General features: G+C 33.7%; 2 protein-coding genes across 2 annotated transcripts in view; one reads left to right on the forward strand and one right to left on the reverse strand.

Moving 5' to 3' along the window:
• The window catches only part of KLB (klotho beta), a 33,286-nt gene extending 23,170 nt beyond the window's left edge, over nucleotides 1-10,116 (reverse strand). The window contains exon 1 of the mRNA XM_033105600.1: nucleotides 9,195-10,116. Coding sequence (XP_032961491.1) covers nucleotides 9,195-10,019 — 825 coding nt within the window. The 5' untranslated portion in view covers nucleotides 10,020-10,116. The remainder of the gene's footprint in view (nucleotides 1-9,194) is intronic.
• The window catches only part of LOC117022022 (mitochondria-eating protein-like), a 160,640-nt gene that overhangs the window by 18,901 nt on the left and 122,627 nt on the right, over nucleotides 1-19,112 (forward strand). The gene's annotated exons all lie outside the window — the stretch shown is intronic.

Genomic DNA, 19,112 nt, shown 5'->3' on the forward strand with positions numbered 1-19,112 from the left:
GTTCACTGTCTTGTCATTGTGCAAATTAAATTATGTGCCTTTGAAACACACTTTTACGCTTTAGACTCAAATGTGATTGAAAAGGCTATGAAAATGCAAGGGGTATGTAACAGCCACGGCATTAAAAAAAAAAAAAAGGGCCTGAGAAAGCTGTGTCTGGGAGCTAAGAACCCACTAAGGAAAGAAGCTGTCTGAAAGTCATGGTTTGATTAGGCCTTCATCCTGTGCACTCCCTGAAGCATTGCTTCAGTGCCCAGTCAGACAATTCATCAGTGTTACCTTGTATTCTGTTTAACTTTTTTCCTTCACAGAAACTATACACATCATCAAAAGCAAGTTTAGATACATCATTTTTATTTATCTGAGTTTCCTTCAACCCACAGCTATTATTTTATACTTTACTTTTCATTTCTACTATTTCTTTAAATTCAGGTCTGTAAACACTTACTTAACAAATACAAGGCACTATGATTGGCATTTAGAAAAAAGATTAACATGATAGCTCCTGCATTTAGATGACTTATGACCTCTAATAGTAGAGGGAAGTACAGAAATAACTTTAAAAAAAAGCAGCATAATTTTATGTTTCAATTAATCAGAAATGATAACCAAAACTTACTGTAGTAATATGATTTGAATTCTGTAAAACTTATTTTGACTACATTTGTGTTTATGTATATACATAGACAAATATTTGGATATTGAACAAGCTGCTAGCAGTTGTTACTTCTGGGATACGGAGTTAAGTAAGAAAGAGGATACTTCATTTTTAACTTCATGTCTTTATGTATTGTTTAAATGTTTTGCAGTAAAAATGCATTATTTTTGTAATTTAAGAAAGTCAAGAGAATTTGTTGAAGCAGATAGTTTCTGTCAGTGAATTTAATTGCTGTATGCTATCACTCTTCAGTTTCTTCAAAGTTCCAGAAATTTCAAAGGAAAAAACAAAAGCAAATAAAAAGTTGTTACTCTGGATTCCATTATATATTAAATAATGTTTCTTTACTCCATAACAGTATGTTGATATTTAAAGGTAAAAGAAGGAGGCGTATAACACATATGGTAGTTAACAAGAAAGAAGATCTGATAACAGTAAACCCCAGCCCTTTATTTAAGATTCAGTCACATAATCTCTGGTCAAGATATGATTCTATGAAGAACCAACCGATGGACTCCCACAAATACTAAAAGATCCTGGTTTTCACCAGTCTCAAGGCTTCCCTGGTCCCAAACATTTTCAAGTAGCACTACCAGATTACAGTGGTACCTCAGTTTTCGAACGTAATCCACAAGTTCTGAAACAATGGAAAACAGCTGACAGCTAGGCCTCAGGATCTTGCACTCAGTGGAAGCCGTGTGACATGTTTGACTTCCGAATCGTGTTCGAAAATCGAAGCGTTTACTCCGGGTTTACGGCGTTCATAAACCAAAATGTTCGTCAACAGAGACGGCCGAAAACCGAGATACCACTGTACCTAGAACCACTTTAATTACTTCTGTGATGCACTCATTACTGGTTAGTAAGTTAAACGGTTCTGATCTATTCACAGCATCCCGACTACTTTTCAGCAAGAATCGTTGTTAATGTTCAATAACTTTTTTCTTTTAACATAGACTATTTTCTAAAGTTAAGTTTTCTCAGTAAGATTTTTATATGCAATTAAATGACTTATTTTATACTATGAATTAATGTAAAGTTTTCCTCATTTCATAGGTTCATCACATCTAGTTCTGTTGCTATTACTCAATATTTTCTGATCTCCAGTTGGGCCTAATTTTCCATGTTTGATATGAGAGTATTCATATCAAATCAAGCTGTTTAAACATGATCACAATGTTATTCTCTGAGCATTTATAATTACATTTATTTAACCTCTTGTTAATCATTCACTGAAGTGTAACTTTTTCTACTTAATGATTAGAAAAAGTAAATATTGCTCTCTTGAAGGTTTTAGATACCAATTTTCATCTACAAATAGGTTTTTTACATGATTCTTATATCTAACAATGGTGTTCTGGTTATAGACTCTGTCTTTGGCAATTCTTACTTGTAAGCGGGTTTTATCTTTTATTCAAATTTGATTAGAAACATCTGTAAGAGTGCTAGTTTTAACTTGTTTGATCATTATTTTCTATGTTTTGTTAGAGGTGTCTTAGGTCCTAATGGAGATGAGTCGGGATTATAATATAGGTACTAAGCATTAGCTAATAAAATGAATCACTTTAGATGGTATTGCCAAGGGCACACAATTGTGATTTAACATCACTTTAATGGAACACTAAAGTTTTGAGCAAATGAAAATTAAACTCATGGGGACAAATGAAAAGCCTCATGTTAATGTATGAGTCAGGGATAAATTGTTCATAGATTTTGTGGACAAATAAAACATGTAGATAGATTGTTTTGGCCTTAACATAGGCGAAGTGAAGTCAAATATCTGTTGAGTCAGTATCAACACAAATGGCTGCCATGGGTTTTAAACTGTAAATTCTTCATGGAAGCTGGGTAGCTAATTCATATCATTAAACCTTGCTGGCTTGGATTCCGACAGATAAGATTTGCATTTTGGCTCTGACACTTTTATGGAGTAAAAGCACACTTATACAGGTGTGTAACGTCAGGCCAATTTCTCTGGCTTCAGTTTCATCACCTATAAAATGACTGTAAGAATACTTACCTTTAGTGTTGATGTGAGAATTAAATGAGATGATATATGAGAAGTACCTAGTATAGTTTCTGACACTACAGTAGGTATGCAATAACATATTCTTATGATAATAATAATTAAGAATAGTATTATAGAATATCAAAAATTTATCTGTAATAATTATTTCAATCCTCCACTTTAAGAAATAAGACCAACCTCTGCTGTCCCATTTGTTTTTGTGGGTTTTTTGTGTGTGGGAGGGGAAGGTAGTGAAAGATAGCAAATAACAAGTTCTTTGGGTTTTTTCTTAAGCTTGTTTTTTCTGCTCATCATTGACAGAAAAGCTTGGGTTAGATTTTTAGCTACAAGGTTTAGCAAAAATTAATTTTGTATGTTATTGTCTTGCAACCCAACTTTAGCAAGGGAGTTTTAAAATATTCCTTTATTTTATTATAAAAACATCATTTCAGATGATCTTTGAAAATTTTGCTTCTATCTAACCAAGACAGACTAAAAAAGGATTCTGCTAGTATTTCCATTTCAAAATATTACAGTCTTCAAGATATTGTAGGGGATTGGGCAGAACAGATTTTAAAATGGCGTTTAATCTATATAAATGTGCCTGTGAAACACTGCAGTCTTCTTGTTTAAGAAAGCAGTTACAGTAGTCTGTTGGTAAAGAAGCCTTAGCTATTATCAATCATGTGAATGGTGGCTTTTTCACAGCTGTTTTTGCAGTTTTCATACTAAATTTTGGTTAAGAATTTTGACAGAGCCTTTAAGAACTGTACTATATAGTGGCAATTGTTTTATTCTATTTTAGTTTTTACTTTTAATTGTAGAAATTGTCATAATACACAAAAATCGAAAGAATAGTATAGTGAACACTTATGAACACATAACTCAGCTTTAAGAGTTGTCAACATTCTGCAACTCAACATTCTGCATTCAAGATGAACTTTTAATGGAAAATTTTTCATAGAAACAGGCATACATAATTAAGTTCATGTTCTGAAAAGACTATATGTTTATGTTTAAGTACGTATGTATTGGGGTGTATGTGTGTCTGAAATACAGTTCTATTCAATTGCAATTTAAAATCCTTTCTGGGACAAGGTAGATCTTCTCTGAATAGCAAATAATCAATTGAATTATTCATTGAATATCTAACACATACCCCTCCTTGTGCGAGCTTCTCTGAGGGAATGGTGCCAAGAAATGCTAAGGCAAAGTTTCTCAAAGAGCTGGAAAAATAGGGAAGAAATAAATATCCCAGGCTCAGGAACAATTTAGTCAGGCCTTGACCTAGATTAGTGTTTCCTAACATTTCTTGTCCTGAAAGCCTCTTTCACAATATTAAGTAATCTCTTGAATCCCTGAGGAATTTAAAAAATCATTTCATCATTTGTGTGTAGTATGCAAAACACTGTTGACATCTACTTATTTATGTAAGTCTATTTAAAGATTGTAAAGTTTATTTAAAATATTCAGAAAATAAATTATGAATATTTAAAATACTCATACTATACAAACAAACATAAGTATTGGCATTTTACCATCTAATAAACATGATTTCATTATTTAAATTACTTTAATTATGTAAGAAAAAGCATTTTATGACACATTTTAAAATGACATCCCGTATTTGGTTTTAGGACAAAATGTATACTAAAATGTAGAGTAAAATTTACATGTTTTGTGGTGTTTTCCAAGTCTGGTATGCCTATCTCTTTTTGTATAGGAGATGACACTAGGTATAAAAAAATTAATTTTTAAATTTTAAATGTTACATATTTATTTTAAGGGTATTAGAAAATATTGGTCTCATATTTAGTAAGATATAAAGTTGCCTTTCAAAATTAACATTTTATAGGAAAATGTTTAAATAAATAATAGTACATGTGGTGCTTGGATATGCAAACAAACAAAAAAGCCAGCCAAAAGGCCAATATAAAGTGATACACACAAAAAAACTAAACTTTGTGAAACACGATGTTATGGCATCAAAAATGTTATAGAAACAAAATTGTTTCTATAACATTTCGCTTAAATTCCTAAATTATGCTTTCTAAAAAAGTACAAGCTTTCAAAAAATAAGTTTAGTCTTTTGTTTGTAAATAACTACGTATACAAGAGAAATGGTTTGGGGCAGCTCTTTCAAGTATTTCACAAATAACACAAAGCCAGTAGGGACAGTATTTATTCCCAATTATGTGAAAAGTCAAACTAGATATAATCACCAACATTATTTCCTCATTTAATATTTCTTAAAGCATTGTTTCTTCTCCTAAAAAATCTTGGTATACTATAAATTAATTTTGAGTTTATGTTTGCAACTTATAGGTTTGGTGAAAATCTCCTTGAGGCAATTTTGTAAATTATTATCGTTTATTGTGTCCCTCATGCTGGTTATATTTCAATGTCCTTGCTTTTTAGGCTTCATGCCTTTAACCAGTTGTCTGTTATAGGTATAAGTCAGTGGTTTTCAAGGGAGGGAAGGGAGAGCAATTTTGTCCCCCCCCTTCCCCGGGGACATTTAGCAATGTCTGGAGACATTTTTGGTTGTCACAACCCTGGGGACATGAGTACTACTGGAATCTAGTGGGTAAACCTGCTAAATATACTACAGTGCACAAGACAGCTCACCACAACAAAGAACTGTCTGGCTCAAAATGTCCATAGCGCTGAGGTTGAGAAATCCTGGTACTACATAAACAGTGTATGTCTATGAAAGATAGTAATTTAAAGCCATGAATTGATCAAAGCTATCATGGAAGCTGGCAGTAATTAGTGGAATAATAAAATGAATGAGCTACTATCTCATGAGCAGACTCATCTCCCTCAACCTCTGCATGTTTACTCAGAGGCTCTCAATGTTCCATTTTAAGCAGGGGAGAAATACACAAATTTAAATTATTATGCATGTATTGATCTAAAAATAAAATGAAAATAGACTCTATTACTGCCTGTACTAATGTGAGACTTTGATCTGAGGGATGAGGGCATAGGCCAAATAGCTTGGAATTTTAAAAACTGAACTTGGGGGAGAGAAATCTTTCCTCTACAAAGGAGAGACGCCAATCCACAAGAAAAAAATGGACATGAAAGAGTGATATAAAGGGCCTCTGAAAGTGTCCTCGTTACTGGGTCCATTTATCCCTGTGATTTGGTTACCGAGCCAGGAAATGGCTCATTTTTTGCTTAAGCTAACTTGAATTAGGGTTCTGTCATTTGCAACCAAAAGAGACCTGACTAATACACCACTGAATTAATACAGGCAATTTCAGGAATTAGCAATAATGCAGTGAAATATGAATTTTGAACTTTGATTACAGGTTTAAGATAGAAGTCCTAAATCACTCATTCAGCAAACGTTTATACCTAGCATGTACCTAATATTCTGTGCAAGGTACTGGAAACATAAAGACAAATGAAAAATAGCCTCTCCTTTCAAGGCACTCTCGGTCTAGTTGGGGAGACAGAAAAGTATCATATGGAGGAGTGCTATGCACATCTTACTATGAGAGCCCTCAGTGGGGCACTAACTCTCCTTGGTCAAGAATAACTTAGAGATGGTGGCTGCCTGAATTGAGTCTATATTGGCAAAGCAGGGAGTAAGAAGGGCATTCTAGCTGAATAGAGCTCTAGTAGAGGCTGAGTGGAGAGGAATAGTAAGGTAAAATCAAGACACTGCTAGTCGCGTATTATAGTGGAGTGTGGGGAGCTAGGGGTTGACATTAGTGAGGGCATGGGAAAGTGGCCAGGAAGGAGGCTGGAATGGCGGCCGGGGTTGTGTCTTGAAGATCTTGATGAAAAATTGGGGCTTTCTCCCAAAAGCTTTGGGGAGTCACTAATAGATCTTATGCAGGGGAATGATATGATGCATGTTAGAAATATTCTGTAAAGTGGGGATAATAATAGATACTTGGCAAGGTTGTTACACAAATTACAGGTAAATAAAGTGGAATCTAAATTTCAGGCCAGTCTCAGGACTTGGCTATACAATTCAGGTTTCCTCTAAACCAGGACATTTCAGACTGAGATGGAGTTTTCAAGTTCATCCTGGAACTTAAAAGAGCCCAGTAGCCACTACGCAGTCTTTTCAATATCTGAGAATTGGGGAATACAGTGGTCTGCAAGCACCCATGAACTTAGTTTTATATGAGCCTTTTTTTTTTTTTTAACTCAATAAATGGTCTTGGACTAAAAATTAATCATAAAGAATGCTTCCTCTTGGCCACAGGGTGGCATAATAAGGAATAAATATTTTATTGCAACATAAAATATTAAGTTAATATTTTCTTTGTTCAAGGAAAGGCAGAGAGGGGACAAGTGGGAAGAACAAGTTCACCTCGGGCTACCAAACCATTGCAAGATTTCTCTCTGGGGCTACAAATCACTGGGTTATGCAGCACATTGCACTTTCTGACTGATTTCAAGGGGCCTCTTACGGTCCTTATTTAGGTTAGTGATTTAGAAATTTTAAAGAGGTGGAAGAAATTATCTGGAAAACACAACAATTTAAAAATGTGATCCCTCAGTTTAAAACAAAATTTACCTCACTGTCAGAGTGCTAATTTTGTGTTAAAGGCATAGTTTATCTCAAATTAGAGGAAAACGCAAAACGTTTGAAAGCGTAGCATTTTTTATGCTAAGTTTGCAAGCAATATCTATTTGCTATTTACAACTTTTTTCTGTCTGTTTTTGATCAAATAGACAGTTTTTGAGGCTTTAAATTAACCACTAAACATATTTTTCATGAAAATTCTAATTGTTAACATTTTTCCAGGTAACCAAAAACTTTCAACAATTTAGAATATTTTAAAAGAAAAAGGTTAAATAAACATACATGTACATATATTTGGGTAGAAAACTTTAAATAGATTATATGAGAAACTATTAACAGTAGTTTCCTCAAGGTTGGGATTGTCAGGTGGAGAGGGAGAGAGGAATTTAACTTTTTCACTCTGTATCCTTTGGTACAATCTGGTATTTCTCAATTTCCATGAGCATGTATTGTTTTAATAAAAGAATTAGATAAAGTGAATAGTTTTCTAACTTATATATGCATAATAGTCATAGTTAATAGCTATAAGTTTTCTCCCCTTTAAGGTATTATTTCCCAAATCACAGTGTACCCACACATTAATATATTCTATATACAGCTCTATTCAAAGATATGTTAATGACCTTGAAATCATATGCAACCTGTTTACTGCAGGAGAAGATATGACTGAATCATATAGTACAATGCACATGTATAATAAATAATCCAGAAATTTCACAAAGAAGGGTTAGCAGATATTTTTGTATGTGCAAATTTAGACATGGAGTAATTTTATGTTCCTGTTTTTCTATTTCTATGTATTTAACATTTGATTATTAGAAATCAAATTACTTCTCCTAGCACATTATGAAACCCATTTTCAATATGTAACAGATGTCCAGAGTAATTTATTTTCCCAAGTAAACTAGTTGACTCAAACAGTTAAACCTGTTTCTAGATATCAGGCTCAGTGTGAGGGAAAATCTCTTAAAAATTCCCCAAAGATCGCTCTTTTAAAAACATTCTTAATAAAGACATTTAGTGTCTAATTATGTTGTCATTTATAAACACCATGCTCACAACAGCTTCATTTTACTCCATAACCATGGGCAAATTATTTAATCTCACTAAACTTCAATTTTCCCATCTTTAAAATGGGCATAATAATAGGACCTAGTACATAAGTTTATCATGAAGATTAAATGTGATAATGCATGCAAAATGTTTAATGTAGTCTGTGGCACATAGTAAACACTCAATGAATATTAACTATTATTTTGCTTACATTTTCACTAATGTTTAATAATTTTAACATTTCCCGACATAAACTCTAAGCTTTGAACTATACTGCTTTAAAACACTTAGTAGAGCATATTCTTCCCAGTTTTTTATATTACGAGTTTAATTTTAATCCCTAGAACAATTAATCTCATCTTTTCTGCTATGCAGCACAAATAAAACCAATTGTGAAGTACATTTATTTCAATTCCTGTATTTAACATGTACCAGTTAGCTAACATTTATTTAGCTTCTTATATAGCTAAGTACCACTAAAAATAGCAATAGTAACAACAAATACATATATGAAATGGTCATGTCTTAACCTAATTCTGAATTGGCTGTCATATGTTGTCATAAAAGGGTTTCAACAATTAAATTTGTGAAGTACTGTTTTCCACAGAATGCAAGTAAACTGATATTCTCATACTCTAATGTATAACTGTAGATTTAAAAATAGTTAAATAATTTAAAAAGCACAACTTTTAAGGACAATAATTGGATTAATACATGAATATTAGCTTGGATAAATAAAAATATACAACTTTATATATGAAATTTGAGGATGAACTTATGAGTTCGACTAAAATTAGTTGAGTTGATTTCAGTAAAGATAATTTTTTAAACAGAAGATACATTTCTTAGTCTTTTTTTTTTTTTTTTTTTTTTAACTCCTGCTCCTTATTTTCTGAAGCTACAATATGAAGCCAGCTATACAGTACCTTGATCAGGTTGTGTCCCACAGAGTAGACAGCTGCTGGATTTCCTTTCTCTCCAGGGGCATGCATACCTGTCCCATACCCATGCCAAGCAACTAGATATGGGTTGTGAATTGTAATCCAGTATTTGACACGGTCCCCAAATGTCTGGAAACAGTATGTGGCATAGTCATTGAAGATATCTATTATGGTCTCATTTTTCCACCCCCCATATTTTTCTTGCAGTGCCAAAGGCAAATCCCAATGGTATAAAGTAACTATAGGTTCAATGTTTCTAAGTACTAGAGCGTCCAGAAGACTATTATAGTACTGCAGACCCTTTGCGTTGGCAACTGTTACTATTCCGTCAGGGAAGAGCCTTGGCCAGGAAATGGAAAATTGATAAAAAGAAACTCCTATAAAATCCAAAGCCGACAAATCTTTTTCCAGAAAAATGTAACTGTCACTGGAACTATCATTGCTGCTGACATTTTTAAGGTGTGTATGGATGAAATGATCCCATATAGAAGGACCTTTTCCATCTGTCTTCCAATTCCCTTCCACTTGAAATGCTCCAGTGCCAACGCCCCAGGAAAAGTTTTTAGGAAAAGTGTCATAGAGAAACAGCTGACTTTCATTTACCGGACTATAATTAGGATTTTTAGACCATATAGCTCTTCCGTCTCCGGAGAATCCAGTAACAGCTCCTAGGAGAATAAATGCTGACAGGATGACAAATCTTTGCAGTCCCGCGTTGGACATTGTTTTCCTATAGCATATGTTTCTTTCTTCAGTACTGAAAAAAATCCATTCATTCCCTGGAGATCTTGCCGCACAGACTGGCTTCATTTGCCACTAACTGCTTGACTGTCTTATCAACGCTTCAGTAAAAGCTTGTGATTGTAAAGCTCTGTCAATGATTAGCTTGAACTGTGAGACTCAGGATGGGTCATGGAGAGCAACGTAATTTGAGGGAGGTGGCTCTACTACAGCCAGCAACACGTTTCATTCTCTTATTATGGGAAAAATCAGATGAAAATGCATCAGTGAAAATCGTTCAAATGTGTAATTAAAACATATATCAACAGTGAATGGAAAATGTGGTATTTTCTTTGTAGCCTTTTATATTGACCCAAATCTTTTCTGAATGTTTTGAGCATTATTGCCTATAATATATGCCTTTTCTATTTTTATAGTTTTTGAGTGGTAATTTTATTATTTCAAATTTCGGGAAAACAATATTATATGCAAATAAGTAGCATTCCTATATACCAATAATAAAGAATTAGAAAACAAAACAAAACACAACAAAAGAATTAGAAAACATAGTAAGATATTATACTTCCACAAAAATTATAACACATCTAAGAATAATCTTATTAAATGTTATTTTAAGAAAATTACAAAAATGTATTGATAAATTTGAATGAAAATAAATGAAAAATATATAGCACTCTTTGGGCGGAAACACTGAATACTTTCCAATTTAATTTATAAATTTAATGCACTTTTAACTCAAATCCCCTGCTCCCAAATTTTAAACAAAATTATTATGAAAGTTCACTTGAAGAATAAATAGGCAATAATTACCAAAAAATCTGAAAAAGAAAATAGTGAAGGCATAGACTACCTTCAGATATGAAAACATAAAAAAGCACAATTTAAACAACATGATTCTGTAATAAGAATAAATAGGAACAAATATTGTACAAAATCTATAGCCTCCAAATTACCTTGAAAAAATTCAATGCTTTAAATATTCGAACTATCACATACTAATGAAAGGCAGAGTGGTTAATGTTTGGCCTCTGGAGTTAGACTGCCTGAGTTTAAATATAGCTGTGACTAGGGACAAGTTGTTTAACTTTTCTGCACTTCCTTTTTCTCTTATGTAAGAAAAGGCATAAAAATAGTATCTAGTGCGTGGATTATTGTGAAAATTAAATGAGTTAATACATGTAAAGCACTTAGAAAGTGACACATAGTAAGTGCTCAATAAATATTACTTGCATTTTTATGTGAAAGGGAAAGATTATACAGGAAGTGATGCTAGGATTTAGCATAAAAGATACTCTGTTCTGGCTCTTGCCTACATTTCTTAGCTTCATTTCTCTACATGTAGTACCCTTCCCCTCAGCTATAGTAAACAAGTTTTAATAAGTAGTATACATCACGACCAGTCATATCTCTGGGCCTTGATACTTGAACTCTCCACTTAGGATGTGTTCCCCCACTTCACTAGCTCATGTCTTCCTGCTTTTCAAAACTTCAGTGCCTCCTCTGGAAAGCCTTTCTGACTCCCCAGTTTAATTAATTTATTTAAATTTAAAAAATTGTTTCGTTTATCAATCCTCTTGTGAAAAATCTACACAACCACTTCAGATTAATTCACTGCAGAATCTTTACTCCTGTTGTCCGATCTCCAGCTCATTTTTTGCCAGCACCAACATTGGCCTTTGCAGTCCCCTTGACCTTCTTCATTCGGTTCTTGCATTCCTTTCACTGTTTCCTTGAGATCTGTTTCTTCTCATACAGGCCATGTCTTGCTAGTCTACGCCTGGGTTCATTTTTGTGTGTGTGTGTTATTTGTGTGTGTGTAATCTAAGGAATTGTAAATTATACTGAAGCCGTTGTCTCTCCATCACCAAAATGGGTTCTGAATCCAAATACAAAGATGACATCTAGTGTGCTCTTATACATTTTGGCTAGTTTCCCCCAAATTTCTGTCTTAGGTACTGTTGCCTTCTTAGGGTAAAGGATGTTCATGACTGTTTCTGTTAGAATAGTCAGTTGTCATAAACTTGCTGGTCCAGACAGTTACTGTGTTGTTCATGTTGGTGGTTGAGCCACAGGCAGTCAGGGAAGAAAAAAGCCAGTTTGATTTGATTTAGATGGATCGCCTCTGTGTAACCATGGCAGCCCATGCTTTCTCTATTATGACAGTCATCACACAATAAATCACACAATAAATTTATCTGTATTCTCTGTTCAACTGTTCTCTCTCTCTCTCTCTCTCAAAAACAGGGACCATGACTGTTTGGTTCTCTGTTGAATATATTAATATGAGGCCTAGTAGTCACTAAAGTATATGAGTATGTTGAATGAATGAATGTACTTATAGTATACTATGTATACCCCTATCACTGCATTTATCACATAACCCTGGAATTGTTTGTCTCCTCCACTATACTGTAAGACGATCTCTTATCTAAATTTTTACCATTGCTTATAGTAAATGCTTAATCATTGTCTATCGAATGAATGGAGTCACTACTAATAAAATAAAAACTTTCAAGATTTGTTGAGATAATTGACATATAATCTTATATTAGTTTAAGGTGTGCAACATAATGATTTGATATATATATATAGCAAAATTATTACTAAAAATAAAAATTTTTAATGTAATAATTTACACCCTCACAAATACATTTACGTAAAAAATATATAGCCACAGAAATGGTCAAGATGGTAAATTTTATGTTACATGTATTTTACCACAATTAAAAAATATATAGGCCCACAGAAAACTAGAAGAAAATAGAAGTAAATATGAAATTATACAAATATATAATTTATATGATTATATATAAATAATTTAACTATAATTAAAATATATAAAAAATAAAAATTGAGAGGCAAATCACAAACTTGGAAAATATTTGAGTAAATCTAGAAGGCAAATGGCCAACTTTTTATTACATATGTAATTCATGGATATCAATAAGAAAACCACTCTAAATTTGTGACAGACAAATGGTGAAGAAACATGAATAGAAATATACAAAAGAGGAAATGCAATTGTACAGCTAAAGGAAAAAAATTTAAATCACCAGTAAAAACACAAAGAAAAATACATGTAAACACATATAAAAACACATATAAAAATAACTGTAACATTATAAAAAACAAAAATAAGTGATGTAAACTAGTCTTGATGATATTGTAAGACACTGTTGATTGGAATATAAATTTGTATAATACTTGATTTATAGATTCAATGTAACAAAAATCCCAGCCAGTTAATATGTAGATATTGACAAATTGATCTAAACTTTACACGGAAAGGCAAAAGACCCAGAATAGCCAATACAATATTGAAGGACTGACAATCCAAGGACCGATGTTACCTGACTTCAAGACTTATTCTGAAGCTATGGTAATCAAGACAGTGTGGTATTGGGAAAGAACAGACACAAAGCAATGGAGTAGAGAAGAAAGCCCTGGAATACACCCACACAAATGTAGTTAATTTATCTGTGACAAAGGAGCAAAGGCAGTTCAATGGAGAAATTATAGCCTTTTCAACAAATGGTGCTGGAACAATTGGATATCCACATGCAAAAGAAATAAATCTAGAACCAGGCCTACACACCTCACAAAAATTATTTCAAAGTGGATCATAGACCTAAATATAAAAAGGAAAACCATAAAACTTCTAGAAGATAACATAGAAGAAAATCTAGAAGACCTTGACTTTGGAGATGACTTTGTACATAGGATTGCAGAAGCACAACCCATAAAAGAAAAGTTATAAGTTGGACTTCATTAAAATAAAAAAAAAAAAAAAAACTTCTGCTTTGCAAAAGACACTGTTAAGAGAATGAAAAGATAAGCCACAGACTAGGAGAAAACTCTTTGCCAAACAGATAAATATCAGATAAAAGACTGGTATCGAAAATGTACAAAGAGCCCTTAAAACTCAATAATTTTAAAAACCAATTAAACAATAGGCAAAAGATCTGAACAAACATCTCAGCAAAGAAAATGTACAGATGGCAAATAAGCATATGAAAAGATGTTTCACATTATATGTCATTAGGGAATTACAAGTTGAAGCAACAATGAGATACCTATTAGAATGGTCAAAATCTAAAACACTGAAAACAGCAAATGCTAGCGAGCATGTGGAGCAACAGGAACTCTTATTCATTGTTGGTGGAAATGCAAAATGGTACAGACATTTTAGAAGATAGTCTCTAAGTCTCTTACAAAACTACTTAAAAGTTTCTTACAAAACTACCATGATTCTTATAAAATATACTCATATCACACTATCCAGCAGTCACACTGCTTTGTATTTACTCAAATGAGTTGAAAACTTATGTTCACACAAAAACTGCACACAAATGATTATAACGTTATTCATAGTTTCCAAAACTTGGAAGCAACCTATATGTCTTTTAGTAGGTGAATGGATAAATAAACTGTGGTACATCCATCCAATGGAATATTATTCCGTGATAAAAAGACAGAGCTATCAAGCCAGGAAAAGTCATGGAGGTGCCTTACAGACATATTGCTAAGTGAAAGAAGCCAATCTGAAAAGGCTACTGTGTGAGTCCAACTATTTGATAATCTGGAAACAGTAAATGGGTCAGTGATTACCAGGGATTGGGGGAGAGAGGGATGAATAGGTGGACCACAGGGGATTTTTAAGGCAGTGAAACTATTTTTTTGTGGGATACAGATGGTGATCCATTCATCAAAACCCAATGTAAAGTTCATAGAATGTAGGTACTTTAGTTAATAACAATGTATCAAATTGGTTGATCAATTATAACAAATGTACCACACTAACATAAGATGGTAAAAATAGGAGAAATGAGGTGGGGGCGGCAGGGAGGAAAGGAGTATACGGAGACTCTGTAACTACAGTTGCTCAAGAAAAAGTCTATTAATTAAAAAAGATTATTGACAAAGGCTATGTTTGAAATGTGTACTCAGTAATTATTTACTAGTGACCAATAATTTGTCATTAAGCTATTTCAGGTTTCATATAAAAAACGGATAATTGTCAGGCTAAGTTCATTAGCTGATTAAATCAGAAGATATGCAGATTAAAATAACATAACTTTACACCCATTAGGTTGGCTGTTATGAAAACAAAACCCACCAGAAAATATCAAGTGCTGGTGAGTACATGGATACATTGGAACCCTTGTGCATTGCTAGTGGGAGAGGAAAGTGGTACAGCTGCTGTGGAAGATAGTATGGTGAGCCCTTTTATGAGTAAAATATTAAATAAATATTTGGTAATTGTTAAGGAAAGATGAAACCCTTATCCTGATTCACCAAATCATGATAAATAATTCATAAATCCATAATCTATCTTTATAAATAGTTGAGAATTCTTTAACCCTCAATATTAAGTCATTGTCATCATAAAGGTTTCTTCATATATAGTTTTTCTCATTCATTCTTTCAAAAAGAATGTTTTCATTGTACTAAAATATACAACGTAAGATTTACCATTTAGCCATTTTTGGATGCACAGTTCATTGCCATTAAATATAGTCATATTGTGCAACCGTCATCACCATCCATCTCCAGAGCTTTTTCATCTTCCCAAAGATGAAACTGTACTCATTTAACAAAAACTTCCCATATCCCTCTTCTTCAGCCCCTGGAAACCACCATTTTACTTTCTGTATCTATAAATTTGACTACTCCAAATACCTCATACAAGTAGAACCATACAATTTTTTCCTTTTGTGTCTGGATTATTTCACTTAGCATTATGTCTTCTAGGTTCATCCATGTTGTAGCATGTGTCAGAATGTAATTCCTTTTTAAGGCTAAATAATATTCAATTGTATGTGTATACCGCATTTTGTTTATCTGTTCATCTGTTGATGAACATTTGGGTTATTTCCACCTTTTGACTGTTGTGAATAATGCTACTATGAACTTGGGTGTACAAATATTTGTTGGAGCTCCTGCTTTAAATTCTTTGGACTATATACCCAGAAGCAAAATTGCTAGATCATATGGTAATTCTATGTTTAATTTTTTGAGGAACTGCCATACTGTTTTCCACAATTTGTGCTATGCATCAGAACCACCCCTTGAGCTTTAAAAATACAATATGCTCATTCTCCACCTCTGGAGTCTGATTAGGTAGATCTGAGTAGACACACTTGACTTCTGTTTCTTCTTAGAATTCATATTTTAAAAAATACTGGTAATACATTGTTAAGCAGTGGTTTTAAAAGAGAGAAAATAAAAGAATATGGAGCAAAAAAGTAAAGTCCCCCCGTTAATATTTGGAGTGTATCCTTACACACACACACACTGTTCGCAGTTTTAAAAACCATAAATCACACACCATACACAATGCTCTACAACGTGCTTTATTCTCTTAATAATTTATTTCGAAGATCTTTCTATGTCAATACACATAGGTCTAGCTCAATGTTTTTCAATAGATGCATACTATTCCATGATAGAGGTGCACCGTACTTTATTTAACTATTTACCTATGGGTAAACATTCAGAAATCTCCATTTTTTTTCTATTACAAACAATCCAGCAATCGACAACCCTGAATTCACGACTGTGCATACATAAGCGATACAAGAGATTGCTAAAATTGGAATTGCTGTGTTGAAGGGTGTGTACATTTTCTATGTTGATGGATATTTTCTGATTGCCCTTCAGAAAGGCAGTTAATACTTATAAGCTCCTACCATTAGTGCATCAGAGGCAGTTTCCCCTACTCTCCTCCTGGTAATACTGGGTATTACCAGTCCTTTCTTTTTTGTCAATATTGTAAGGAAAAGATGGTATTTCATTTCTGCATTCATTTGGGCTTCTCTGATTACTAATCTTTTCATATTCTTATTGGTCTTTTTATTTCCTCTCCTGGGAGTTGCCTTTTCATCTCCTTGGTTAACTATTCTGTTTTTTGTCTTTTTCTTTGAATTAGAAGGAGCTCATTATATATAAAGCATTAAGTCCTTTTCTGACATATATGCTGTAAATATTTTTTCCCAACAATTTGTCTTTTGAGAGAAGCTTTACTGATATATAATTCCCATGCCATACAGTTCATCCACTAAATGTATGCAATTGAACAGTTTTTAGTATATTAGTATATTTAGAGCTGTGCAGCCACTACCACAATCAATTTTAGAACATAATAACTGTTTCAATGTATTTACATGTACAAAAGATTTTCATTTTTATGCAATCAAATTTGTTATTCATTTTCTTTAATATTCCTGGGCTAGGAAAGCCGTGCCCACTCTAAAATTATATTGATACTCTCTTATATTTTCTTTTTAGTACTTTTATAGTTTTGTTTTTCATGTGTGATTTTTTAAAATTATTTTTTTTGTTTTTTTAAGGTATTCCCTTCCCACAGCCCCCTCCCCTACTTTCAAATCTTTTAGCTGTTTTTCTAAATTTATACATCTTCCTATTTACACTTTGCATAATATTCAGGTACTGCTATCTTTCAATTAATTAATTTTAGATTATCTATTGATTTCTTGTTATGGTAGATGAGAACTTAGGCTTCTTATACCGCATTTTTTCCTTTTCGTAAAAAATATTGACCTTTTTGGTTAAATTGATATTTAGGGTTTACATTATTTTTACATAAATATTATTCATTGCTGAGTATTGTAGTATTGTAGTATTCTATGATTATGCTCTCTTTTTGTTTTTCTTATAGTTTAATAATTGCTTTGTTATTTTCATTTGCTTAGTGTCTTTGTACCTATTGCTAAGGCTTTCCATACCTGGCAATAGCTCTCCGTACAATTTTTCCAAAAGGCCCATCTCCTCTATTATTAGTTTTAATGTTTTCCCTTGGAGTTACTTCTCCTGGAGACCTTTATTCCCCTCTATCTAGTGATGCTTTGCCTAATTGCACTCTTGGGACTTCCCTTTGCTGACATCTTAGGAATTCGTTTACCTTTCCCCTGATTTGGATTCTGTTATTTGAATCTCATTCTTTCCTTGTCTTGTTTCACTCCCTCATTGTCATGGAGTGTATGCCCCAGTGGCTTTGTCCCAAGGGCATAGTAATGACAACCCTTGCTATGCGTGTCTCCTGAGTGACTGCTGCATCCAAACTGCTTGCCCTCTACACCTGGTGCACAGCTGCCACCTGCGGATTCCCCTCCCTTTTCTCCTGCTAGATTTCCTGTTTTCTGCATCCCACATTTTCCTCTTCTTTGTTTACTCCCTCATTTTGGTAAAGCATGTTTTCTAGTAGTTTCCTGAAGAAAGTTACAGAGGGAGTAAATTTTTAAATAAATTACATGTCTTTTTCTACCCACATTTGTTTGGTTGTTTGGGTTTAGAATTCTAGGTTGGGGATTGTTTTCATATAAACTTTTGAAGAAAGACAGGTGATACTTCTGATGGTGGTAGAGGCTGATGAGTCACCTCTGGCGTCACGAGTATTTGTAGCAGCCAGCCTCATGTTTCCTGGGATGTCTCCAAATGCATTAGTGTGGGAGGCTGTGGCAGTGGTAACAGCAATTGCAGTTTCCAAATGTAATCTTAAAGTCAAAAGTCTAGTGATGGTGTCTGGCTTCATTTTTTCAGCCCCCACCCCTCCAACATATTAAATACCAAATTCCCTGTTAAACACACACACACACACACACACACACACACACACACACACACACACCCAAAAACAAAACAAAATACCTTTTCTGAACAAAATACCCAGGGCGATTTCTGTTTTCTACACTGAAGGCCAACAGATATAGTGTTTCTCTTAGTGATTATGTCAATAAATACTCCATACATAGCTGTTCTATATTCTGAATTGCTAATCATTTGGAATCTAAATCTGTTCTTTGTTGTTTCTGCTGACTCTCATCATGCTGGTACTTGGTCATCTTTGATTATTTGAGCATGGTTGACACCAGGTAGCTCTGCAAAAAGTCAAGATACCCTGAGGCCCGCTGCCATCTGCCAGCTCCCTTAAGGTTCACCTTTTGATAATGTCTCATGCAGTATGCAAGCTGGGTGAGGCAGGGTTCTCAGGTAGTCAGTAGAGTGGGAAGAATTGTGGTCACCAGGTTAATGTAAATTCTGGTTTGGTGACAGTGCTGAGCCTGGAGCAACTCAACAAAAGTCTCGGAGCACAATGAGACCAGTCACCCCTTACCTGGGGCTCGTGAACTCTGACAGTTTTCC

Source organism: Rhinolophus ferrumequinum, chromosome 5 (assembly GCF_004115265.2).
Source record: "Rhinolophus ferrumequinum isolate MPI-CBG mRhiFer1 chromosome 5, mRhiFer1_v1.p, whole genome shotgun sequence".
Classification (NCBI taxonomy): Eukaryota; Metazoa; Chordata; class Mammalia; order Chiroptera; family Rhinolophidae; genus Rhinolophus; species Rhinolophus ferrumequinum.